This window comes from Rhinopithecus roxellana, chromosome 13, assembly GCF_007565055.1.
Source record: "Rhinopithecus roxellana isolate Shanxi Qingling chromosome 13, ASM756505v1, whole genome shotgun sequence".
Lineage (NCBI taxonomy): Eukaryota > Metazoa > Chordata > Mammalia > Primates > Cercopithecidae > Rhinopithecus > Rhinopithecus roxellana.
In genome coordinates, this window is record NC_044561.1 from 107,245,799 (window position 1) to 107,271,876 (window position 26,078).

The window sequence follows — 26,078 nt, forward strand, 5'->3', positions numbered from 1 at the left end:
TAATCTTGGCTCACTACAACCTCCGCCTCTCGGGTTCAAGCGATTCTCCTGCCTCAGGCTCCCGAGTAGCTGAGATTACAGGCACTGGCCACCACGCCCAGCTACTTTTTGTATTTTTGGTACAGACAGGGTTTCGCCATGTTGGCCAGGCTGGTCTCAAAACACCTGACCTCGTGATCTGCCCTCGTGGGCCTCCCAAAGTGCTGGGAATATGGGCATGAGTCACCACGCCTGGCCCCACATTTTTCTTTATTCCTTCCTCAGCTGGTGGACATTTGGGTTGTTTACACTTTCTGATGTCATGAATAATGCTACTACAAACCTTTGGGTACATATTTTTGTGTAGATGTATGTTTTCAATTCTCTTGGGTATATAACTAGGAGTGTAATTGCTGAGTCATATGATAACTCTATATTTAACCTATTGAGGAACTGCCAGACTGTTTTCCAAAGTAACTGAACCATTTTATATTCCCACCAGCAATGTATGAGGTTTCCAATTTCTGCACATGCTTGTCAGCACTTGTTATTGTCTGTTTGTTTGATTATGCCCATCTTAGTGAGTGTGAAGTGGGATCTGATTGTTATTTTGATTTGTATCTCCTTGACCACCTCTGACCTTTTTTTTTCTTTTTTTTTTTTTGAGACTGAGTCTCACTCTGTCACCCAGGCTGGAGTACAGTGGCACAATTTTGGCTCACCACAACCTCTGCCTCCCAGGTTCAAGCGATTCTCATGCTTCAGCCTCCCAAGTAGCCGCAACTACAGGTGCGTGCCACCGTGCCCGGATAAATTTTTTTTTTTTTAAGTAGAGATGGGGTTTTGCTATGTTGGCCAGGCTGGTCTTGAACTCCTGACCTCAGGTGATCCTCCCACCTCAGCCTCCCAAAGTGTTGGGATTACAGGCATGAGCTACCGCGCCTGGCCCATTAACTGCCTTTTGAAGACTGGTTGGTACAAACCTGGCTTCCTCAATAGGTGAGGAATCAATGTTTAGGGAGACATTTCATAAATAGTCCACTGATTGAGGCTATTTACTCTAGTTTCATCAGTTTTATAGTTGGTGGAGAGCCCTTCCAAATTTGGGTGATAGGATGACAGTTGATTCCAGTTTTTGAGTCAGGAGCTGAGTGAGGCTGCATTAGGGTCTGCAAATTAGATATCACTTGAAACCAGAAATCTTTGGTGTTTTCAAAAGGAACTTTTTCTAAGGAACTAAGGGAAAACCAAACAGAATGATGAATTTCTGTTAAGTACACTAAAATTCCATCCTTGGTAGTTGTCAACCTCATAGTTCTCAGAGTTCCTACATTTTTATTTTTTTCCTTATGCTAATTCTGAATTTGGAAATAATACCCCCCTTTTGGAGACCATGTCATTAAGGAGGAGAGTACCCTGAACTAGAGACATTTGGACTCAGGAATTGTGCTATCCAACATGGAAGCCACTAACTACATGTAACTATTGATATTTATAGTAATTAAAATTAAGTAAAATAATCCAGTTTTTCTGCCACATTTCAAGTGTTCGATAGCTATATGTGGCTAGTGACCATTTTGGACAACAGTGCTTTAGAATAATGCTGCTACTAGTTTGTAAGTAACTTCGAGGTCATCGCTTTCCATTTCTGTGCCGAAGGTTTCTCATTGATAAATAAGAGTGGTGAGTCTCAAAAGTGCCATCCTCCTCTGGAATTCTTTATTTTTCTTTTTCTTTATTTCTTTTTTTTTTTTTCAGACACAGGGTCTTGCTTTGTTGTCCAGTCTAGTCCCTGTAACTCCTGGTCTTAAGTGATCCTCCCACGTCGGACCCTAAAGTGTTGGGATTACAGGCATGAGCCACCATGCCTGGCCCTCCTCTGGCATTCTGAGTAATCTGTGGTTCAGTTTTTGGGGTATGCCTCTGTCTACCTCCTCCTTTGGCCCTTCTTGTTCCTTACTGCAGCTAGGGCAGAAGCACCCAGAGGGAACATTGGGCTGCTAATTGGTCAAGGCACATTGCTCCCATTCCCTGGTGAAAGGGAAATTGGCTTGTGGGTATACTTGTATCTTGAGTGCTCCACATTTGTGTAGTGCTTTATGGATCGCAGAACTTTCACATTATTTTTTCATTTTATAGAATCAAAGAATATCAAAGTTGGAAGGGCCATAAAGGTCATCTCAAACTTCAATAACCATGAATGATATGGGGAGCTTATGCAATGAAAATTTCAAGACCCCACTCCCTGGAGAATAATCTGGTAGAAGTAGGTGTCAGGGCTACCCTGGCCCAACCTGAACAATCCTATGCGGCATGGAAACTTGGTACTGCATTATTAACACTATCTGACCACTCTTTGAGAAACACTGGTCTTGTTTGGTCCCTGGCCATATTGTGGAGTCTGCTCTTTAGTATCCCTAAAAATCCCAGATTCGACATGGTATCTCCAGGGTCAGGAAACTCCTGAAGGAGTGCCTTCCATCTTTGGACACCTCTAACAGTTAGAAAGGTTTTCTTTAATATGGAGCTCTCCCAACTGACATAGGTTTTCCATTTATAGTTATACTACCTTAGTCTACTTTTTCCCATAATAATCCTTTAGATTCATGCATTCATTCAGCAAAAATTTACTGAACACCTACGATATACAAGGTTCTGTACAAGACAATGAGGGATTCAGCAGTGAACAAGACCAACTTGGCCTCTGCCTTCAGAAACTGTCTTCTGTCTAGTAGGGAAGATAGGCAATTAGCAAAAATAATAAGTAAACAATATGTAATATTATTAATGTTATTGTTAATATTAACAACAATAACAATAAGTAAACAAATAACTAACAAAAGAAGTATAGTTTGAGGAAAATGCTGTGAAGAAAATAAGCAGTGTTGTGATGAAGAATAACAGGAAGGGCTGATCTACTTAGGGTGGTCAGGGAAAGCTTCACTAGGAGGTGACATTTAAGCTGAGATTTGAAACACAAGAAGAATTGGGGAAAGATAGTTAAAGAACATGGCATGTTCTGTCAGTCAGAAGGCCAGCGTGTTTGGAGCCTAGTAGGCAGAATAGGAGAATGGCACAAGATGAAGTTGGGGAGGATACAAGGCAAAGTAGGAATATGGATTTTCTTCTATATGCAATGGAAGCCATTAAAGGATTTTAAGCAGCAGGTGATATGATGTGATTTGTGGTTTGTTTGTTTTGTTGTCGTCGTTGTTTATTTATTTATTTTGAGACAAGGTCTGGCTCTATTGCCCTGGCTGGAGTGTAGAGGCAACATCTCGGCTCACTGCAATCTCCACCTCCCGGGCTCAAGTGATCCTCCTACCTCAGCCTCCTGAGTAGCTAAAACTATAGATTTAGCATGAACCACCACACCTGGCTAATTTTTTTTTTTTTTTTTAAGTAGAGCATTTTGCTATGTTGCCCAGTCTGGTCTCAAACTCTTGGGCTCAATCCACCTACCTTGGCTTCCCAAAGTGCTGGGATTACAGGCATGAGCCACCATGCCTGGCCAATTTATGTTTTTAATAAATCATTCTGTGGCTGGGTGCAGTGGCTCATGCTTGTAATCCCAGCACTTTGGGAGCCAAGGCAGGCAGATCGCTTGAGGTCAGGAGTTCGAGACCAGACTGGCTAACATGGTGAAACTTCATCTGTACTAAAAATGCAAAAATTAGCCAGGCATAGTGGCATGCACCTGTGGTCTCAGCTGCTTGGGAGGCTGAGGCAGAAGAATCATTTGAACCCAGCAGACAGAGGTTGCAGTGAGTCGAGATCACACTACTACACTCCAGCCTGGACAACAGACCGAGACTCTGTCTCAAAAAAAAAAAAAAAAAAAAAAGATCACAGATCATGCTGGGTGATGTGTGGACTGGAAGGGTGCAAGAGTGAAGTGGGAGACCAGTTAGGTGGTCATTGTGGTCATCCAGGCAAGAGATGAAGGTGGCTTGACCAGGGTGGAGGCAATGAATATACAGATGTTTGAGACTTGATAGAACATCTCTCAGTATCTTCTCTTACACAGGCTAAACATCTCAGTTCAGTGTTCCTCTCATCTCCTCTCATAACAGGTTTGGTGTCTCTTCTCACCTGGGATGTTTCTCCTCTGGTTTCTCTTCCATCTGATGCCTCTGTAAAGAACCCAGTTTCTCCACCTATCTTTCCCTCAGCTGTTTCTTCCTATCCTGTGCCTTACTTGTAGTTCTAGGGAATTAAAAGCTTCAATCCAATGACTACCCTTCTCATATAAAGAGGGGAGCTGGGTGCAGTGGTGCATGGCTGTAGTCCCAACTACTCTGGAGGCTGAGGTGGGAGAATCATTTGAACCTGAGAGTTTAAGACCAGCCTGGGCAACATAGTGAGACATTGTCTCAAAAAATAAATAAACAAACAAAAAAAACCAACCAAACAAATAAATAAAGGGTAGCCCCAGTCTTCCCTGTGATTAGTCAATTAACAGTCTTTCAGTTATTCAGCCATGACCCTTGAATACCTATTGTGCCAGTTGTGCTTGAAGGAGACAGAGAAGAAGAAGACATGATCTCTGTCCTCCAAGAGCCCAGGGTATAATGGGAAAGATAAGGCCCAAATAAATGTAGTAAAAGCTAGAAGAGCAGATCACAAAGAAAATGAGATAAAGGGCTTTGGGAGGAAGAAAGAACTTTTAGATTTTGAGTAGGTGAGAAAAAGGGAAACTAGCGAAAATTTCTTGGAAAATGTTAATTCAGAGAACCTGGGGCTGGAGAGGGGCACAGGGAGTATTTTTTTTTTTTTATGTGGTGGTCAAAGATGACCTTACTGAGAAGCCAACATTTGAGCAATGACTCAAAGGTAAGGAATAAGTCATGTGGCTATCTAGGGAAAGAACACTTCAACAAGAGGGCAAAGGCTCTGCGGTTAAATGTTCTTGGTGCTTTTGCCAAACACTGGGGAGGCCGTTTGGCTGGAGCAGAGGGAGAGGGAGAGGAAGAGAGAATAGTTGTATGTGAGGACAGAGAGGTAACGAGGGACTAGATCATGTAGGCCATTATGAGGACTTTGACTTTTACTCAAAATGAAATGGGAAGTGATCTGAGCAATCTGAGCAGAGGGGTGACATAAGTCACCTACCTAATGGTAATTTTGGACGAGGATGGTAGAAATAGATGTGAAGAGAGGTAGTCTAATTCTAAATGGATTTTGAATCAATAATGGGTTAAAGTAAATTGTGAGAGTGTGAGGATGAAGTAGTTGGAGAAGGCTCCTTGGAGGAGGTTCCCTAGGGGAAGAAGATGAGAAGGGCTAGTGACTGTGTACCGTGGGTTGTCACAACAACCATATGGCCTCCAGGTGAAGGAAAAGTAGTTTGGTTTACACCAAGGGTTCCCCATATTATCACACCAGCTAAATTTCTCATTAATAGTTTTGTTTGATTCACAGTGTTTAAAACTTTTTTTTTTGATAGGGAGGGGCGGGACAGGGTCTCTGTTGCTGGGCTGGAGTGCAGTGACATCAACATGGCTCACTGCAGGCTTGATCTCCTGGGCTCATGTGATCCTCCTGTTTTAGCCTTTCAAGTAGCTGGGACCACAGGCATTAGCTACCATGCTTGGCTAATTATAAAATTTTCAGTAGAGACACTATGGTGCCCAGGCCAATCTTGAACTCCTGTCCTCAAGCGGTCCTCCTGCTTTGCCCTCCCAAAGTACTGGTATTATAGGTATGAGCCACTGCACTTGGCCTTAAAGCTTTTAAAAATTAGTGGTCAACACTTACATAAATCCAGGAGTTTTGACAAAGATAGATTCCAGGCTACTGTTGAAAAATCAAAAAAATTGACAATATTGAGCCCCGATTCCTAGCAGGCAAAAGCTGACAGGAACCAAGTTTAGGTACTAGATGCCTCCTTTTGCCAGAGCATGCATTTGCCAGTTTTCCAGTCCTTCCCTTTCCCTATTGTTCCCCTGAAACTGAGGCTAAGGGTTATTAAACATTTGCTGCCGTTTTGTTATAGGGAAGTGGAAAGGGAACTATTTCTTATCTTTATCATGTATTTTCTTTCATTTGGTCCACTTATTTACATTACCTGTCTAGATCCTGCCAATTTTTGAGCTTGCAACTCCTGTTGTAGAGGAAAGAGGTCTGGACCTTAATTCCTGGTCCCTGCTCTGCTGTGGTAACCCACCCTGTGATGCCGAGCATAGCTAATAGCCTCTTTGGATCTCAGAGTTAAGAGACTAAATTGGATGTTCTTTTAAGAGTTCTGACATCCTAGAGGACTTGGGATTTTGCAGCAGGCCAGTACCCTGCCCCTCACCTTTCCCAACCAGCCAGGGGCCCCAGCCTGGTGTGTATGTCAGAGAAAGAAGATACTGGAATAAGTAAGGTGCCTATATCAATAATGTATAACTTGAGCCCATAGCCAAGTAGAGGAATGCACACTGTGGTATGTGTGCGCGTGCGTGTGTGTCAGGGTTGGAAGTGGGCTCAAGTAAATTGTACTTGTATAGGTTGTGCTTATCTCTTCTTGTGCATCCTCTATGTACTAGGTTGTACTCCAGGTGCTAGGGATGTAGCAGTGAAGAAAACAAATAATATCTCTGCTATCAGCTGGGTGCAGTGGCTCATGTCTGTAATCCCAGCACTTTGGGAGGCCGAGGCAGGTGGATCACCTGAAGTCAGGGTGTGTGAGACCAGCCTGGCCAACATGTTGAAACCCCATTTCTACTAAAAATACAAAAGTTAGCCAGGTGTGATGGTGGGTGCCTGTAATCCCAGCTACTCGGGAGGCTGAGGCAGGGAGAATTGCTTGAACCTGGGAAGCAGAGGTTGCAGTGAGCCGAGATCTCACCATTGCACTCCAGTCTGGGTGAGAGAGCGAGACTCTGTCTCAAAAAAAAAAGATCTCTGCTATCATGGAGCTTATATTCCAGTGAAGAAAACAGATAATATATAAGTAATTAACATACATGAGATAATTTCAAACAATGGAACGTTTCATGAAAAAAATAAAACAGAATTTTTTTTTTCTTTTTTTTTGAGACAGAGTCTTGCCCTGTCACCAAGGCTGGAGTCCAATGGCGCAATCTCAGCTTACTGCAACCTCCGCCTCCTGGGCTCAGGTGATCCTCCCACCAGACTCCTCCGTAGCTGGGATTACAGGCATGCACCACCATGCCTGGGTAATTTTTGTCTTTTTAGTAGAGTTGGGGCTTCGCCATGTTGGCCAGGCCGGTCTCAAACTCCTGGCCTCAAGTGATCTACCCACCTCAGCCTCCCAAAGTGTGGGATTACATGTGTGGCACCTGGCAAAACAGAATGATTTGATGGAGAGTTTCCAAAGGGGCACACTGTACACATAGGTGGGTACGTATTTGTGGTGGTTGTACTTGCAGATACAGATAAGTCCTTAAGTTTGAATCCTGGGTGCATATATTTATCCTTATTTGTTCCTATGTGTGCAGATGGGCAGCTTTTATGCCTAGAATGTTTGTATATTAGTATATGTGATTTTATACAAGTGAACACACATAGGTGAGTGGGTATGTGGTTTGCATGTGGGGACACATGTGCTTGGGTATGTATATGTCAGCATTCAGCCATAACCGGAGACGTTCTGAAGTTCCTGTGGCACTTGTCAGTGAGCCAGTTAAGGAAATGGCTTTTCTGCCTCTGGCATTCAGGGCTGTTTGCCAGCTTCCTCTCTCCCTGTTCTTTCCCACTTCAGTAAGCTCCCTGTGTTTGGCTTCTCTTATCCCTAGGAGGGTTAAAGCCTACTGACGCATCGAGCCAGGAACTAGAAAGAGGCTGACAATCTTCTGTGTGACCTTTGTTAGTAAGAAAAGGCCTGGCTTCCCTGCCAGTCCCTGTCCTTCACACTATGAGGGAAAGAGTCCTGACTTGAAATCAGAAGACCTGAGGATCTATTCTTGGCTCTACCACTTATCATTGTGTGACCTTGGCCAAGCCACTACGTCTCTCTAGGTTTCAGTTACCTATTTCATAAGTGCTCTGTGCAGTAAGGAAGGAGAGGGAAAGCAGTGGTCTGTAGTGCTAAGGGAGGGCCACATGGTGCTGGTGTCTGAAGGAGGAGGGAGAATATTCTGAGTGGGGGCAATGGCATGGTCAAAAGTGTGGAGACGGACCTGAACTTGCCAAGGGAAACCAGGAATCCACTTAGAGTAAAATTCAAACTTCTTACTATTGCCTAGAAGGCTGTACATGATTTGGCTGCTGACTACCTCTCATTCTTACCCAACTTCTTGCTCACTGAAATCCAGCCATATTGTCTTTCTTTCTTTGTTTGAAAAGGTCTCAGTGCCTTTCCACTTGATGCTCTCTTTCCCCAGAATACTCTTCCCAAGAATTAGTATGATTGCCTACCTTTCATTATTCAGGTCTTGGCTCAAATATCACCTTTCCAGAGAGAGGCCCTCCAGGACCATCTTATTTAAAGTAGTTGTTCCCTAATATTTATCAATATTTAAAATGCACACGTCGGCCAGGCATGGTGGCTCACGCCTGTAATCCCAGCAGTTTGGGAGGCCAGGGCGGGCGGATCACCTGACGTCAGGAGTTCAAGACCAACCTGACCAACATGGTGAAAACCCATCGCTACTAAAAATGCAAAAATTAGCCAGGCGTGGTGGTGCATGTCTGTAATCCCAGCTACTCAGGAGGCTGAGGCAGGAGAATTGCCTGAACCCGGGAGGCAGAGATTGCAGTGAGCCAAGATCACACCATTTTACTCCAGCCTGGGCAACAAGAGCAAAACTCTATCTTGAAAAAAAACAAAACAAAACAAAACAAAAGCACACATCTCTTGACCCAACAGTTCCACTTCTGGTAATTCATCCTACAGATATACTTGCAAGTGAGTAAAGTGACATAAAAATAAAAATATTCATTGACGCATTTATTTGTTAAATAAATAACAGTACATACAAACAGTGGAATATTTTGCAGCTGAGAAAGATAATGAAATAGCTCTTTAAGCTTGGTGCCATGGCTCACACCTGTAATCCCAACACTTTGGAAGGAAGGCTGAGGCGGGGGCATCGGAGGATCACTTGAGGCCAGGAGTTCCAGACCAGCCTGAGCAACATAGTAGGATTCTGTCTTTGCAAAAAAAAAAAAAAAAAAAGTATCCAGGCGTGGTGGCTCTGGCCTGTAGTCCCAACTACTCAAGAGGCAGAGGTGAGAGGATCACTTGAGTCTGGGAGGTTGAGGCTGCAGTGAGCTATGATGGTACCACTGCACCCCAGCCTGAGTGACAGAGTGAGACCCTGTCTCAACAACAAAAACAAAAACAAATGAAAAAAAGAAATAGTTATCTAAGTCTTGCTGAAGAATGATATCAAGGTATATTGTTAAATTTGAAAAATCAAGATGATCAACTTCTACATGTAAGATTTGTGCATTTTAGTGAATGCATATAATAATTAACAAAACAAGATACAAAACAGTGTGTATTTTATGCTATCATTTGTGTAGAAAAAATGAGAATATGTAAACAAATGCATGTAGTATATATGCTTGTCTGACAGACCTGTTCCTTAAGTAGAGCCGTTCTTCCTACCCCTGTTACCCTGTGCTTGACTGGGGACTATGAGGTGTTTATCTCTTCTCTAAACAACATTAAAATCCTTTTTTTTTTTTTTTTTTTTTTTTTTTTTTTTGAGACAAAGTCTTACTCTGTTGCCCAGGCTGGAGTGCAGTGGCATGATCTCTGCTCACTGTAGCCTCCACCTTCCGGGTTCAAATGATTCTCCCGCCTTAACCTCCCAAGTAGCTGGGACTACAGGCGTGTGCCACCATGCCCAGCTAATTTTTGTATTTTTAGTGGAGACGGGGTTTTGCCATGTTGGCCAGCCAGGCTGATCTCAAAACTCCTGACCTCAGGTGATCTGCCTGCCTCGGCCTCCCAAAGTGCTGGGAATACAGGTGTGATCTTCTGTGCCTGGCCGACCGATTTTTTTTTGGAGCAGAGTTTCACTCTTGTCACCCAGGCTGGAGTGCGGTGGCACAATCTCAGATTGCTGCAACCTCTACCTCCCGAATTCAAGAGATTCTCCTGCCTCAGCCTCCTGTAAAATCCAATTTTTTTAATATTCAACTTTCAAATTTCTGTCTTCAGTGATATCTCAAGGGTCTTATTAAAGATCCTAATGATACAGACTTCTTGCAAAGTAATTAGTTTGGTCATTCCACACTAGTTGAATTACTCTAGCCCTCTGTCCTACTAAGAGTCCTGTCTGAATATTGATTGTTTCCGGAAAGTTACACAGAACATTGGTAACAGTGTTTTGCCCTGGGCATGGTGGCTCACGCCTGTAATCCCAGCACTTTGAGAGGCTGAAGCAGGCTTGCTTGAGGCCAGGAGTTTGAGATCATCCTGGACAATATATCGAGACTCTGTCTCTACAAAAAATTTTAACATAAAAAAATTAGCCAGGTGTGGTAGCATGTGCCTGTCGTCCCAGCTACGCAGGAGGCTGAAGTAAGAGGATTACTTGAGCCCAGGAGTTGCAGGCTGCAGTGAGCTATGATTGTGCCACTGCACTCCAGCCTATGCAATAGAGTGAGACCGTGTCTCTAAAAACCAAATCGCAAAACCCAAACTGTGGTTTGCCAGTAGGCAGGGTAATTGAGAGATAGGAGTGGGGAGAATACTTATCATTACGTATCTTTTTATGTAGTCCCACTTGTATGTATTATTTATTCAAAAACATCATAAAATTGGAAAAAAACACTAATGGAAAAAATTTATTTATTTTTTGAGACAGGGACTCACTCTGTTGTCCAGGCTGGAGTGCAGTGACATGATTACAGCTCACTGCAGCCTTGACCTCCAGGGCACAAGCGATCTTCCTGCCTCAGCCTCCTGAGTAGCTGAGACTACAGGTGTGCACCACCACACTCAGCTAATTGAATTTTTTTTTTTTTAGAGATGAAGTTTTGCTATGTTGCTCAGATTGGTCTTGAATTCCTGGTCTCAGATGATCCTCCTGCCTTGGCCTCCCAAAGTGTTGGGATTACAGGAGTGAGCCAAGAGATCTTCCCATCTTATCTTTCTGAGTGGCTGGGACTACAGGTACATGACACCACACTTAGCTAATTTCTTTTCTTTCTTTTTTTTTTTGAGATGGAGTTTCACTCTTATTGCCCAGGCTGGAGTGCAGTGGCATGATCTTGGCTCACTGCAACCTCCGCCTCCTGGGTTCAAGTGATTCTTGTGCCTCAGCCTCCCGAGTAGCTGGCATTACAAGCATGCACCACCACGCCCAGCTAATTTTTGTATTTTTAGTAGAGACGGTGTTTCTCTATGTTGGTCAGGCTGGTCTTGAACTCCTGACCTCACGTGATCCACCCGCCTCGGCCTCTTAAAGTGCTGGGATTACAGGTGTGATCCACCGCACCCAGCTGGATCCAGCTAAATTTTTTTTAGAGATGGGGTCTTGCTATGTTGCCAGGCTGGTCTTGAACTCCTAGCCTCAATAGATGGGCCCACTTTGGCCTCCTAAAGTGTTAGGATTACAGGTGTGAGCCACCGTGCCTGAACCAATATAGTATATTTTTTAAAAGTATTTCTCCCTAGTTACTCATTTTTATATCATTCTGCTTTCCTTTTTAATGCTTATCATAATCTGAAATTATCCTGGTTATATTTGTTATTTATTACCCACACTATCATTAGAATATAAGCTCCATGATATCAGGTATCTTACTTATCTTGCTCATTGGTGCCTTATTTCTTCTTTTGTTTGTTTGTTTGAGACAGAGTCTTACTCTGTCGTCCAGGCTGGAGTGCAGTGGCGTGATCTTGGCTCACCACAACCTCCACCTCCCAGGTTCAAGCGATTCTCCTGCCTTAGCCTCCCAAGTAGCTGGTATTATAGGTCTCCCAGTGTGCTGGGATTACAGGAAAGAGCCACCATGCCCCGCCCATTGGTGCCTTATTTCTGTACATGTAGATAGCACATAGTAGTTGTTGAATAAGCAAATGAATGCATGAAGGAATGACTGAAGTAAACAGGCTAAATCCTAGGAAGGAGTGGGAGGCAAGGCTGAGGAGGTAGACAGAAATCACCTGATACAGGATGGTGATTCTCAAACTTTATTTATTTATTTATTCAAGACGGAATCTCACTCTGTCTTCCAGGCTGGAGTACAGTAGTATGATCTCAGCTCGCTGCAACCTCCGCCTCCTGGGTTCAAGGGATTCTCGTGCCTCAGCCTCCCCAGTAGCTGAGATTACAGGCACACACCACCACACCCAGCTAATTTTCGTATATTCAGTAGAGATGCAGTTTCACCATGTTGGCCAGGCTGGTCTCAAACTCCTGACCTTTGGTCTGTCCACCTCGGCCTTCCAAAGTGCTGGGATTACAGGCATGAGCCACCGCGCCCAGCCAATTCTCAAACTTTAAGTGTGCGTCAGAATCCCATACTAATTCCTTGTACCATCTTGTAATAAAGAAGCAGATCTTTGGACGCTGTGATTCTAATTCAGTATGTCTGAGCTGGGGCCCAGGAATCTACAAATCCTCTAGATGATTTAGGCACAAGTGATCTGGAGACCCTACTCTGAATAATGCAGTCTTGATGCCTCATCAGAAGGAATCACATCTGTGATATCACTTCTCCTTAATACATTACTAGGATGGAAGAGAAGGGGCCATCACTCCATTTTATCAAGGATCAGAGATGGACAGTGCATTTCCTAATGACATACAACATGTGTGTAAAAGATCTTGAATGGCCAAAGTATCTGACCAGTCAGCTCAAGATTGATGATGGCAAGATTGATGGTGGGCAGATAGCTCACCCTCATGGAACAGTTCCAGGCCTTAGCGTCACTGGATGGATTTTATGACTCCCTGTTTCTTGTTTGGGGAAGAAGTTATACCCCTAATCACTGGTTCTTTCTGGTATGTCTCAGGGAGGGCAATGAGCCAGGGGAGACCACTCAGATCACATACCATGAGCTTCTGGTCCAAGTGTGTCAGTTCAGCAATGTTCTCCGAAAACAGGGTGAGTGTGGGGGTGTGGGAAAGGGACTGGGGGGCTGGCCTTGGGGTATCTGAGGACTTATGGGGAGAGGGCAAGGGATGGAAAGATTTTGGTAACAGCGAAAGAGAACAGGTCAGCTGGGAGGGAGGCCAGCTGGATGGGAGGGAGCAAGTAGCAGCAAGAAGGGTTCATGGTTCATTTTCTGTGCTTTTACCTGCAGGCATTCAGAAGGGTGACCGAGTGGCTATCTACATGCCTATGATCCCAGAGCTTGTGGTGGCCATGCTGGCATGTGCCCGCATTGGGGCTTTACACTCCATTGTGGTAGGAGTTTGGGCTGGTGAAAAGGGGCAGGCATGGGGGGTGGGGCTCTGAAGAAGTAGGTTGGGCCTAGAAAATGGAGGGCCTTAAATAACAAACTAAGGAGCTTAGAAGGTTTGTGTCATAGGTCCATATCAGTTATTCAGTTTCTTCTAGGACCCTGGCTTAGAGATCCTGAAAGTTTCATGAGCAGCCCCTTTCCTTATTCACTCAGTCCCTGGGGCTTCCTTTTCTCCCTTAGACTTTCTTCCCTTCCCTAGTTTGCAGGCTTCTCTTCAGAGTCTCTATGTGAACGGATCCTGGATTCCAGCTGCAGTCTTCTCATCACTACAGGTGACTAATTCTCTCACCTTTTCTCCAGAATCCCCCATACCTCAAGCCTTGGTCTCCAATCAGCTCGTTGGTATTTGGGGCTACTCAGCATAGAGGGTAGAAACTGCCTGCCTTTCCTCTCCTGGTCCCACCTCAGCTGACCCTCTGTCAGCTCGAATCAGCTGGAAGAGCCAGAGTTAAGAGGCCCACTCAGGAAGGGCTCTGTGGACATTGTGCCCACTAGGCAGCATGGTGCTTACTAAGGCCTGGAATGTCTGTTGCTCCCCAAAGATGCCTTCTACAGGGGAGAAAAGCTTGTGAACCTAAAGGAGCTGGCTGACGAGGCCCTGCAGAAGTGTCAGGAGAAGTAAGTGTGTTTGGTTACTGTCTGAGCTGACTGAGCCTTGACCCAGTGCCAGGTTCCCTTTGTCCCCTCTACCCTAAATGGACATGGGCGGGTCTTGCCAAGTTCCCTTTGAGCCAACAAGGCTACCACTTTAGGCTTTTCTCTTCTACAGGGGTTTCCCAGTAAGATGCTGCATTGTGGTCAAGCACCTGGGGCGGGCAGAGCTGGGCGTGGGTGACTCCCCCAGCCAGTCCCCCCCAATTAAGAGGTCATGCCCGGATGTGCAGGTGAGTCTGGCACTGCTATGCCTTTCTCTAGGCTCAAATTCCTTCACTTTTCCTGCCTAGAAAGTTCCTGTTGTCCTTCTTTGCCTGCTCATCAGTATACTGAGGATCCAGGAGCAATTCTAGGAATGCCTCCTGTAGCAGGGCTAGGTGGGAGCTAGAAGACTTTGACCTTGACTGTGGGTAGAGAGACCCTTGTACCTTGAGAACAGCACAAGCGATTGTAAGGGAGACTCCTAATGCTGGTTGGGGTAGCCTTGTGGGCACAGGGGATCCTCAGGGCCTAGGCTTGTGTTAGAAATGTCTAACTTGAGTAACAATATATAGTCATCTCCATTACTGGGCTGTGATGTGGGGTGGGCTACCTTTGCGGCCTAAGGGATGCCCACCATGGAAGGACCAGAGTCCAGCCCTCACAATATGGCCCTTGTTAACTTTGGACCCCTGGGCTTCTGGTGGGAATGGTAGAAATGCCCAGTGATGGCCTCCAGGCTGAGGAGCATGAGGGACCGAAGTTCTGGGGTTGAATGAGAGTCTGTGACTTGAGGCTCCCTGAGGGATCTTGGGGCTAGAGAGGCTATAGTCTAGTTTAGGGAAGTTGGAAAGCCCAATCAGTGTTACGGGTTTTACATGTACAGGGGCTGGAATCAGGATCAGGAAAATGGAAGCTGGGAGGACCAGTGAGAAAGGAGTTTGGGGTTTACGACACACTGACCCTTTCCTCCCACTCCCTGTGTACTTGGACCCTCCTCACTACCCTTTTCATCCTGGGCTCTTAACAGGGTAAGCTGAAAGAGAAATCCAAGCGTGTTCAGCCCCAGGTATCCATTTCTGCACTGCCGTGGGCACCGCTTCCCTGTGTGCTTGTCTGTGTGCTCATCTGCCCTTTGCCTGTTTGCCCCATTGAGGTGGCTGCCAGACCTAACCCCTTTCCCCTTGCCCCTGGGCAGCTTGCCATGTAAGCCACTGAAGGTGTGAAATTAAATGTCTGTTACTGCCTCTGTGAATTGGTATAGAGCATGGCTCTTAGAGAGGTAACAGCAGAACCCATTTTATCTTGCTGCTCAGGACCTTTGTGGGAGAGGGGACAAGGTAACCTGTCAGAAAATATTTAGTGTGCAGGTAGCTGGAGCAGAGCCAAGACAGACAGGAGGAGGAGTAGGTGGAGGAGGTTCAGACCCTGAATTTGGGAATTCACCATCAAGTTGGGGAGTTACATATGTATTATTAATACAAAGGAAAACCTAAGTTTTATACAGTACAGCAGAGAAGATTCCTAAATACATTTACATAGTACTTTGGGATTTACAAACTGCATATAACTTTGTAATATGACTAAGTGCTAAACTGAACAAAAGTCACATTGTAGGTGGTTCTAAGAAGGGAGATCCATAAGGGGGTGCTTAAAGCAGATTAGTATCGAGGAGAGAGTGGGCCTGAAGTCCAGAGACTAATTTTTAGCTGTATGACCTTGAGTAAGTCAATTCTCCCCTCTGGGATTCAGTTTCCTTGTCAGTAATGGAGAGATGATAACACATGCTATGAAAGGAAACAGCTTCCCTTCCTAAAACAACACATAAAGCTCACTATTCCTCTGGGTTTTACCGTCTTCACAGGGTATCTTACTCTAAATCTGCTGTGATTAACCTCTTAGGCCAATGGTAGATATAAGCCCCTTTTCTCTATTCTCATTAGCATGGTGGAGATAGATCTGATTCCTAGGGGATACTGCTTTCCTTTTAAAACTCAGGCAAGCCTGTAATCCCAGCACTTTGGGAGGCCGAGACGGGTGGATCACGAGGTCAGGAGATCAAGACCATCCTGGCTAACACGGTGAAACCCCGTCTCTACTAAAAAATACAAAAAACTAGCCGGGCGAGGTGGCGGGCGCCTGTAGTCCCAGCTGCTCGGGAGGCTGAGGCAGGAGAATGGCGTGAACCCGGGAGGCAGAGCTTGCAGTGAGCTGAGATCTGGCCACTGCACTCCAGCCTGGGCGACAGAGTGAGACTCCGTCTCAAAAACAAAAACAAAACAAAACAAAAAACTCAGGCAGGACCTACACCCTTTCTTTTGAAAGAGGTGACAAATTTAGTGGCTTAAATTGTAATCTCTGGAGCCAGATTACTTGGGTTCAAATCCTGTTCTGCCACCTGCTACTGTGTACTTAAACTCTCTCGTTTGTTTCTCCATCCGTAAGATAAGGATAATAATTGTACCTATCTTATACGGTTTTGTCAATATATGTAAGGTGTTTCGCACTTAGTAAGTACTCAATAAATGTCAGCTGTTTTTTGCTTCCCCTTAATGCAACAGACAGATTGGCATTTCCAAAAAAGACCAGAAAAGAAATAACAAACTCTTGTAATTCTTAATACCAGAGACCTTCAGGCCAAAGGCTACTGGATTTTTGTTTCTTGGAGGTGAAAACAACCAGTTTCCAAAATACCAAAGAGCATAAAAATAGGCTTAAAAAGTCCAGGTTTGTTGGTCTGGGAACTGCAGTCAAAGCTGCAAAAATCTTTCTGACAATGGGCCCCATATTTAAAATTTTAAAAATAATTTTCAAAAGAGCTGCAAAAATCGTGGCAGGGCTCCAAACCCCTTTATCTTTAAACAGTCTTCCAGGGAGAGCCTGGCAGGGTTTGCAGGGACCCTCCTCAACCATATTGTCTATGAGCTCCCTCATATACCTCTCTCATACATGGCAGCTGCCCTCCTTGAGGCTATCCTGGTCCAAAGACAAAGGCCAACTCCTCAATTCTTATTTTAGAAAATTCAGACCGTTTCCTGGTTCAGAGCCTGGGGCCTCATAGGCACACACCTAATTCACAACCAAAGTTTGCTCTACTAATTGAGTTCACTCTGCTTCCTGGTGCTAGTTATCAGTTCCACACCTGGAGTACTCTAACCCCTCCACCTCTGTATACACACCCACCCACAAAAGAAATAATATTATAAGATTATAAGAGTGCCCTCATTGCAGAGCCACAGTTGTAACTATGCCTTGTCCTTACATGTACTTAGTGCCTGTTCTGCAACAGCTCACAGTGCTGTAGACCAGCACTATTTGTCCAAAGCAGTATTGATACTTCTGGTTGAATACCTTAGTGCCCCCATCTCAAGTGATCATTTGGCAGAAGAAAAAGTACCCATGTGACAATGTATGTGTAGATGCATATGGATAGACAAAATCAGGCATGTTCTTATGTTTTCTAACTGTGGGCAGCTTTCTCTCTCTTCTTCCTTTTTCCAAGCTTGTTGTTTTTATGATGTTCAAAATCCAGAAATTTCAAATTCTTTACCATAAGGGGCAGGTGGTACAGAAAGGAGTGATTAGAGAGTCATTTTCTAATTTATCAAGCTATATATCTAACACTCCAGGGTTTTTTTTTTTAACCAAATATGCATACAACAAATTAGCATATATCCTTACAATGGGAGAATGGCATTTATCTTACACCACCATGTCTACCTGCCAGCCAGGGCCATTGAACATACAAGAATCTAATAAATATGAAAAGACTTTGTGACAGCTAAAGCAAACCCCAAACAGTTCCCATCATCACACTCTTAAGTTGTTATGTTGGTTTTTTTGTTTTTGTTTTTGTTTTTATTTTTGTTTTTTTGAGACGGAGTCTCACTCTGTTGCTCAGGCTAGAGTACAGTGGTGCGATCTCAGCTCACTGCAACCTCTGCCTCCTGGTTTCAAGCGATTCTCCTGCCTCACCCTCCTGAGTAGCTGGGATTACAGGTGCCCGCCACCACGCCTGGCTACTTTTTGTAGTTTTAGTAGAGACCAGGTTTCACCACGTTGGCCAGGCTGGTCTTGAACTCCTGATCTCGCGTGATCTACCCACTTTGGGCTCCCAAAGTGGTGGGATTACAGGTGTAAGCCACTGTGCCCAGGGTCACACTCTTAACTCCCAGTAGTCATTGAACTAACCTCTATCTCTCCTGACATTCATCAGTCTTCCTCATCCCACCCCAACCTCTACCCTTGGGGCAATCCAAGGCTTGATGTTTACTAGATAATACTTTTCTCTTTTGGTGTTTACCACATCCTGTGAGTCCATTAGGGCAAGAATGACTGTCCTCATTTTTAAAAGGAGAGACTTAAGGTAAAGTGACTTGCCCAAGGTCATATAGCTAGGAAGTGGCAGAACTGGTATTGAAGTTCACTGAAGACTTTGGACAAATTCAAGGGATCTAACTTCATTCAGCAGATGGTAGACTCAAAATTGGTGTTCAAAGAGGTGATATAGACAGAAAAGTAAAACACTTTCAAAGGAGAATTTAGAGAAGTTTCAGGATGACAGATCCAGAAGTAATTACAAAGGCATAGGGGACATCCTTCTACTGAGAGAAGTCCATCTTGGTCCTTCTCCACCAACTTGAAGCAAAGCTTCCTGCTGAATGGAACCTGTCCCCTCAAGCCAAAGTCTCTATGGGAAACCCTATTGGTACCAGTGGTGTAAACGCAGGAGCAGAGCTAGAGTAGGAAACCCATAGATGTGGATTGGGTCTGGACATGCAGGGAAAAGTGCTTGGACCAAGACCTGTTGACTTATTTTACTGCTAAGAGGGTCAGATGCCCACCTCACCTGTAGGCTCTGACTAATTTTGCATTTCTGAATTGTGTGGTGTCCGCATCCCTGCTAATGAGCCTAGTCCCATAAGTACATATGTATGTATGTAGACCTGTGTGTGCATAGTCATTCGTCCAACAAAAATTGACTGAGTGCCAGGCACTTTGCTAGGTGTTGGGAGATACGGCAGGGGTCGGGTTTCACCTCCTTCATAGATGTCACTATCTAGATGGGAAGACAGTAATCAAGTAAACAACTAAATAAAATAACAGGAAATATGTACTGTGTGGGAAAGAAACATGGTGTTGTGATCAATAATAATAGCAAGGTTGGAGGTGGGAATCTATCAGATACTGTTCAGGTAAAGCTTTTCCAAGAAGGTGACTTCTTGGAAAGAAGAAAGCTGAGAATCGAAGGATGGGAAGGGACCAGCCAAGTGTTCCTCCTCAGCCTGAGGCCAGGTGAGAGGAGTTCTGGGGTAGAGATGGGGGTAGGATGGCAGGGTGGTTGGAGTACTCAGTAAGCTTGGGTTCTGCTCCTGTTCTTTCTTTCCATTCCAACCTTGAAGGGCCTTCTCTCCCTACCTGTACTCCTACCTGCCCGTCCCACCTCATTCCCTCCAGAGGCAAGATATAGGTGTATCTTGTCCCCATCTTGAGCTGTTCACAGTTCTTCCCTGCCCATCCCTGCAGATCTCATGGAACCAAGGGATTGACTTGTGGTGGCATGAGCTCATGCAAGAGGCAGGGGATGAGTGTGAGCCCGAGTGGTGTGATGCCGAGGATCCACTCTTCATCCTGTACACCAGTGGCTCCACAGGCAAACCCAAGGCAAGTGTGTGTGTGTGTGTGTGTGTGTGTGTGTGTGTGTGTGTGTGTATTATGTAGGGGTAAGAAGTAAGTTTCTGAGGAAACAAGTAATGAAATTATTTTTTTCCAACAACCCTGAGTTTTGGAAATGTAACATTGTCTTTTCTAAATCAAGTGAAGACATAAATCCTCCATCTATAGGTGGTGAGGCCCAAGGTGAGACAATTCAGGTGGAGGGTTTCATACAGCTGATATGGATGTTCTTTCCCTATGCACACATGGTTTGGTTGAAGGAGATCTATTCTGTTAACTCAAGGCCAGGGGTGGGCACAGAGATCCCTCTCGGGCTTCTAGGACCGTAACTCTTAGGGTTCAATTCCTTCCACATGGCACACTATTAACATGTAGTTCTCTGCCAGCACACACCATGGGAACCAGAAACACTTAAGAAAACTCTGTTTCTTCCACTGACTTGAAAGCTATGTCACTCTACCTTCTGTCCACCCCACTCCTAAATTATCTCCATATGCTTTGGAATATCCCTCAATGAGCCTTTAGAAACACAGTTTTGGCCTCTCCTTCATAGAAATGGGGGTAGGGATGGAATAAACAAAGGGAATTATCTTTTTTTCCCCACTCACTCTGATGGTGTGCAATTGAGTGTGTGGGCACATATGCACAATAGAGGGACTATTAGTTATGAGTGTTCATGTGTGTGAGTGATGTGGGTGGCTCTGAAATACCATCTGAGGGTGCGGGTGTGAATGATGGACTGATAGACATACGTGTTATCAGGAGTGTGATCAAGGAGATGAGATGGGAGCATGGAGAAAAGGAGATGGAAGAGAGATGGATGCTGTGAAAAGGGTGCTGGCAGGGCTGAAATCCCTGAGGAGGATCTTCCTCCAGCTCTGCCCAGCCTCCATTTGGTGGTCAGTAGGGGTGGGCATGAAGTCCTAACCTGTTCCCCATTCTTCCCACAGGGTGTGGTTCACACAGTTGGGGGCTACATGCTCTATGTAGCCACAACCTTCAAGTATGTGTTTGACTTCCACGCAGAGGATGTGTTCTGGTGCACGGCAGACATTGGTTGGATCACTGGCCATTCCTATGTCACCTATGGGCCACTGGCCAATGGTGCCACCAGTGTTTTGGTGAGAAGGGAGCTGGGACCCATGGCCACCTGGCCTAGCTGGGGGATGGACAAGATGATCCTGGGTGACTACCTCCTAAGGCTTCTTGGTCTAGAAGGAGGGGGACTTATACAACCATCTGTTTCCTGGAGAAAGAGAAGTCCTGAGGGGGTTGCGTATCCTGACTAGGATGGTATCTTGCTTGTCTGGTAAGGGAGTGAAGCTATGGTTGGTCAGAAAGGGCAAAATACTGAACATGAGGGAGTGGTAGGGGGATGAATAAAAGGACTATTAGGAAAGACTGGGAATGACCAGCCTTCATGGGTCAGTTTGAGGGGATTCCCACATATCCGGACGTGAACCGCCTGTGGAGCATTGTGGACAAATACAAGGTGACCAAGTTCTACACAGCACCCACAGCCATCCGTCTGCTCATGAAGTTTGGAGATGAGCCTGTCACCAAGTGAGACCCCTTCCCAGTTGCTGCCCCATGGGTATCCCTCAGAGCTGGGTGCTGGCCTTTGTACAGTCTCTTCCTTTCCATTGTCCCAACTCTCTGACCTGGAATAAGAGGACGGGGCAAGAGAAAAGCCTGGATACGTATGTCCTCCAGTAGTACTCAGAGCCTTCCTCTCTCCCATTCCCCTGTCCCAGGCATAGCCGGGCATCCTTGCAGGTGTTAGGCACAGTGGGTGAACCCATCAACCCTGAGGCCTGGCTGTGGTACCACCAGGTGGTAGGTGCCCAGCGCTGCCCCATCGTGGACACCTTCTGGCAAACAGAGACAGTGAGTGAAGGGTTCAGAAGGCTGGGGCCCAGGGACAATGTGGGAAGATTGACTCAAATTTCTCATCTCTGAATTTCCCAGGGTGGCCACATGTTGACTCCCCTTCCTGGTGCCACACCCATGAAACCTGGTTCTGCTGTGAGTGATGCTCCCCTGGCTGGTCTTGGGCTAGGCAGGGATGGTGTCTTGGGGCATTTGGCCTAGGTAGATAGTGGAGAACTGGACGGTTATGTTTGAAGAATTTGGGGTTCTGGGGGTCCTTGGGAGTTGGGTCAGAGTTGCCTCATTCCTCTTCTTGGGTTCTGTCTCCTGTTTGCTTCTAGACTTTCCCATTCTTTGGTGTAGCTCCTGCAATCCTGAATGAGTCTGGGGAAGAGTTGGAAGGTGAAGCTGAAGGTTATCTGGTGAGGCCCTGGCCCTTGGGAGTCTTTAAGGAGAGGGAGAAAGGGTCTGCCAAGTGTACTTTGCTTTAGAGTTAATAACTTAATCTCTCCTGGAGCTGCTTAGGACTGAAGTTTCATGGCTGGAGGTTTGCTCACTGAGAGACCCTGGAGGGGACCCTGGATACTTTGCCTGTATCTCTTCCTTTTGGGCCATAAGTCTCCTAAGGGCCTTTTCAGAGTCGCTCAGATTCCTGATGGTACCTTTTTGGGTCTGGAAGACTTAGTCCCATCTTCTTTTGACAAATACTCTAGAGAAAGGAGGCTTTATAACATAGTGGAAAATCATGTAGGATCTGGAGTCACCCTGCCTGGGTTCAAATCCTAGCTCTGCCTCTTCTGTGAGCTCAGATAAGTTACTTAACCCCTCTGAATCTAAATTTCCTAATTTGCAAAATAGGGTTTAAATGGTGCCTCTGGCTGAGTGCGGATGGCTCACACCTGTAATCCCAGCACTTTGGGAGGCTGAGGCACGCGGATCACCTGAGGCTAGGAGCGGAAGACCAGCCTGGCCAACATGGTGAAACCCCGTCTTTACTAAAAATGCAAAAAGTAGCTGGACCTGGTGATGGATGCCTATAAAAATCCCAGCTACATGGGAGGCTGAGACAGGAGAATCACTTTAACCAGGGAGGTGGAGGTTGTATTGAGCCGAAATTGTGCCGTTGCATTCCATCCTGGGCAACAAGAGCAAAATTCCATCTCAAAAAAAATAGTGCCTTTGTCTCCTATGGCTGCTTGCTTGATTGAGTTAGATAATCCACGTGAAGGGGTTAGCGGAGAAACTAACAATTAGTACTTGATAAACATTAGCTGTTGTGATTATTGTATTCATATTTGTAGGAGCCTCACCTGTCCCTTCAACCGCACCCCATTTCACTTTCCCAAGAGCAAGTTAGTAACAGGGGCAGGGCTTACATCCAGGCCTTCTGACTCAGCCTAGAATTCCATCCATTCCATCAATCTGCTGCCAAAGAATGCTACTGATTGGGCAATAATTATTTACTTGGTGTGTGGGCACCACTTTTTTTAAATGACTGTTTTCATTTGTATCAAACTGGACTTGCTTTCCTCAAGGATTGCCCAAAAGGAGACACAAATTTACTAAACACTTATCAGTAATAGTACACTGTGCTAGGCAATTTCCACATACTATTAATTTAATCCTCACAATAACTTTGGAAGACAGAAAGTATTTTCTCTGATTCACAGATGAGGATCCTGAAGCTCAGAGGGGTAAAGTTAGTTCTGTGAGGTCACCTAGCTAGTAAGTGGTAGAGCTGGGATTCCAAGCCAGGATAATCTATCTCCAAAGCCTGTATTTTCTCCTACTTCTCAGGAATAGCATTCAGGACACTTTCCCCCACGTTTAGAAAAGCTGTAATTATCTTCCAGTGAGACAGCATAGCAAATGTGATCACTGTCCCTTCTTCACTCCCCAGGTGTTCAAGCAGCCCTGGCCAGGGATCATGCGCACAGTCTATGGGAACCACGAACGCTTTGAGACAACCTACTTTAAGAAGTTTCCTGGATACTATGTTACAGGAGATGGTGAGCCTTAGCTATCCCCTTCTTGCACCTCCCACTAAGACATGTACCTTCCACTTCCATTTTCAGGAAGAGTTGGTGTGTTGCTATAAAAGAATACCTGAGACTGGGTGATTTATGAAGAAAAGAGGTTTATTTTGGATCATCATTCTTCAGGCTGTAAAGGAAGCATGGTGCTGGCATCTGCTTCTGGTGAGGCCTCAGGTAGCTTCCAATCACGGCAGAAAGTGAAGGGAGAGCCAGTGTTTGACATGGCAAGAGAGGAAGCAAGGGAGAGAGGGAGGAGATGCCAGCCTCTTTTAAACAACCAGATCTTACATGAACTCATAGAGTGAGAACTCACTCATTACTACAAGTACAGCACCAAGCCCTTCATGAGGGATCTGGCCCCCGCCCCGCCTTGACCAAAACACCTCCCACCAGGCCCCACCTCCAACACTGGGGATCATATTTCAACATGAGATTTGGAAGGGACAAACATCCAAACTGTATCAGTTGGTTGGGGTAAAGAAAATCAGAGAAGAATGTGTCCTACATGTCAGTATCTGGTATCTAGGCAGAGCTACAGAGACTGTAAGGGCAGGAATGAGTATAGCAGGAGGGGTCTCAGGATGGTGCCATCTGAACTTTGATGTATGAGGAAAGATGGACAATGTATGCTCCTGTGTTGAAAGAGATGGGGCATGTGGCAGTGCATGATTATTATGTCATGTTTGTCTTCATGGTTGGAGTCTGTGTTTGTCCATCTATCCATCTACCAATCCATTCATCCATAAGATCTGAGCACTGTGATCCTGTGCCCAGGCACTGATCTAAGCACAGGTGATATTATCATGAATAATGTATTCAAAGTCTCTTTCCTCATGGGGATTCTAGTAAGGGGAGACAGACAAACCCAGCAAACTTAAATAAGCTTATCTTAGATAGAGATAAGTGCTATTAAGAAAAATAAACAGGGTAGCATGATAATGAGTGTGTGCAGGGATAGCTACTGTACATGGGATCGTCAGAGAAGAGTTCTCTGAAGTGACATTTGAGCAGAGGCCTGAAGGGTGAGAAGGAAACAGGCATGGGGAAATCTAGAGTAACAGTGTTCTGTGCAGAGGGATGCAGCTTGAGATGTCTGAGGAATGGACTGAAGCCTATGTGGCTGGAGCGTAGCAAGCAAAGGGAAGAATATTACATGACGCTGGAAACGTACATAATATAGGGAGGGTCTTGTGGGCCATGGTGAGGAGTTTGAATTTTATTCAAAGTACAGTGGGGAACCTTTTGGGTTTTTTTTTTTTTTTTTTTTTTTGAGACAGAGTCTCTGTTGCCCAGGCTGGAGTGTGGTGGCGCGATCTCGGCTCACTGCAACCTCCACCTCCGGGGTTCAAGCGATTCTTCTGCCTCAGCTTCTCAAGTAGCTGGGATTACAGTCGGGTGCCACCACGCCTGGCTAATTTTTGTATTTTTAGTAGAGACAGCATTTCACCATGTTGGCCAGGCTGGTCTTGAACTCCTGATCCACCCACCTTGGACTCCCGAAGTGCTGGGATTACAGGAGTGAGCCACCGTGCCTGGCCACCTTTTGGGGTTTTAAGCAGGGGAGTGCTAAGAATTGATTTACTGTTTAGAAAATAACTTTGCCTGATTTATGGAGAATAGTTTGAGTATACTATTGCCATGGAACAAATTATCCCAAAAGTTGGCAGCTTAAAATAACAAATATTATCTCACACAGTTGCTGAGGATCAGGAGTCTGTGAACAGTTTAGCTGGGTCGTTCTCATTCTGGGTCTCTTGTGAGTTTCAGTCAAGCTGTTGGTAGGGACTGTAGTCACCTGAAGGTCTGACTGAGCCTGGAGGACCTACATTCATGCTCACTCGCATGGTTGTTAGCAGGAACCCTCAGTCCCTCACCTCACCATAGGACTACTCAAGACGTGGCAGCTGGCTTACCCTAGAGCAAATGATCTGAGACAATGCAACCAAGACAAGCTAGGTGTCTTCTACAACCTAATCTCAGAAGTGACATCCTATCACTTCTGCCAAATTCTGTTGATGACACAAACTAACCTGAGTATAATGAGAAAGAGGACTGCAGGGCTATGAATATCAAGAGGCAGAGATCAGTGGGGCCATCTTGGAGGATGGCTACCACAGTGGGCAAGAGTGGAAGCGGGAAGACTTGTTAGAAGGCTGTTGCAGAGGGTGTGGCATTTTGGTAATGTGGATCAGGTATCCTACCATAGGGTTTTTATTTATTAGGTTTTGCATTTCTTCCCAGGCTGCCGGCGGGACCAGGATGGCTATTACTGGATCACTGGCAGGATTGATGACATGCTCAATGTATCTGGTGAGGGCCAGGGGCCACCTTCCCATCTTATTAACTCTGCTTCTCTGACAACACCCAGCCAAAGCCTTCTGCAAGAGCCCAGGAGTGTCCTTTGGCCAGACCATGTACTAAGCATAGCATTCAGTTCTGGGTCCAGGTTTTAGAGGAGTATTGAACACTGGAACGTGCCTAGAGTAGGGGAACTGGGATGGTGGGGTGAC

General features: G+C 45.4%; 1 protein-coding gene across 4 annotated transcripts in view; it reads left to right on the forward strand.

The window, feature by feature from the left end:
- ACSS2 (acyl-CoA synthetase short chain family member 2) overlaps positions 1 to 26,078 on the forward strand; it is a 49,850-nt gene that overhangs the window by 21,807 nt on the left and 1,965 nt on the right. For 3 of the 4 annotated variants that reach the window (XM_010386515.2, XM_010386513.2, XM_010386517.2), the window contains exons 3-16: positions 12,902 to 12,993; positions 13,193 to 13,296; positions 13,554 to 13,626; positions 13,897 to 13,972; positions 14,124 to 14,238; positions 15,018 to 15,056; positions 19,514 to 19,651; positions 20,614 to 20,784; positions 21,093 to 21,226; positions 21,418 to 21,550; positions 21,632 to 21,688; positions 21,874 to 21,954; positions 23,433 to 23,541; positions 25,810 to 25,878. In XM_010386515.2, the coding sequence (XP_010384817.1) occupies positions 12,902 to 12,993; positions 13,193 to 13,296; positions 13,554 to 13,626; positions 13,897 to 13,972; positions 14,124 to 14,238; positions 15,018 to 15,056; positions 19,514 to 19,651; positions 20,614 to 20,784; positions 21,093 to 21,226; positions 21,418 to 21,550; positions 21,632 to 21,688; positions 21,874 to 21,954; positions 23,433 to 23,541; positions 25,810 to 25,878 (1,391 nt within the window). The remainder of the gene's footprint in view (positions 1 to 12,901; positions 12,994 to 13,192; positions 13,297 to 13,553; positions 13,627 to 13,896; positions 13,973 to 14,123; positions 14,239 to 15,017; positions 15,057 to 19,513; positions 19,652 to 20,613; positions 20,785 to 21,092; positions 21,227 to 21,417; positions 21,551 to 21,631; positions 21,689 to 21,873; positions 21,955 to 23,432; positions 23,542 to 25,809; positions 25,879 to 26,078) is intronic. The other variant, XM_010386514.2, reaches the window with a different exon arrangement.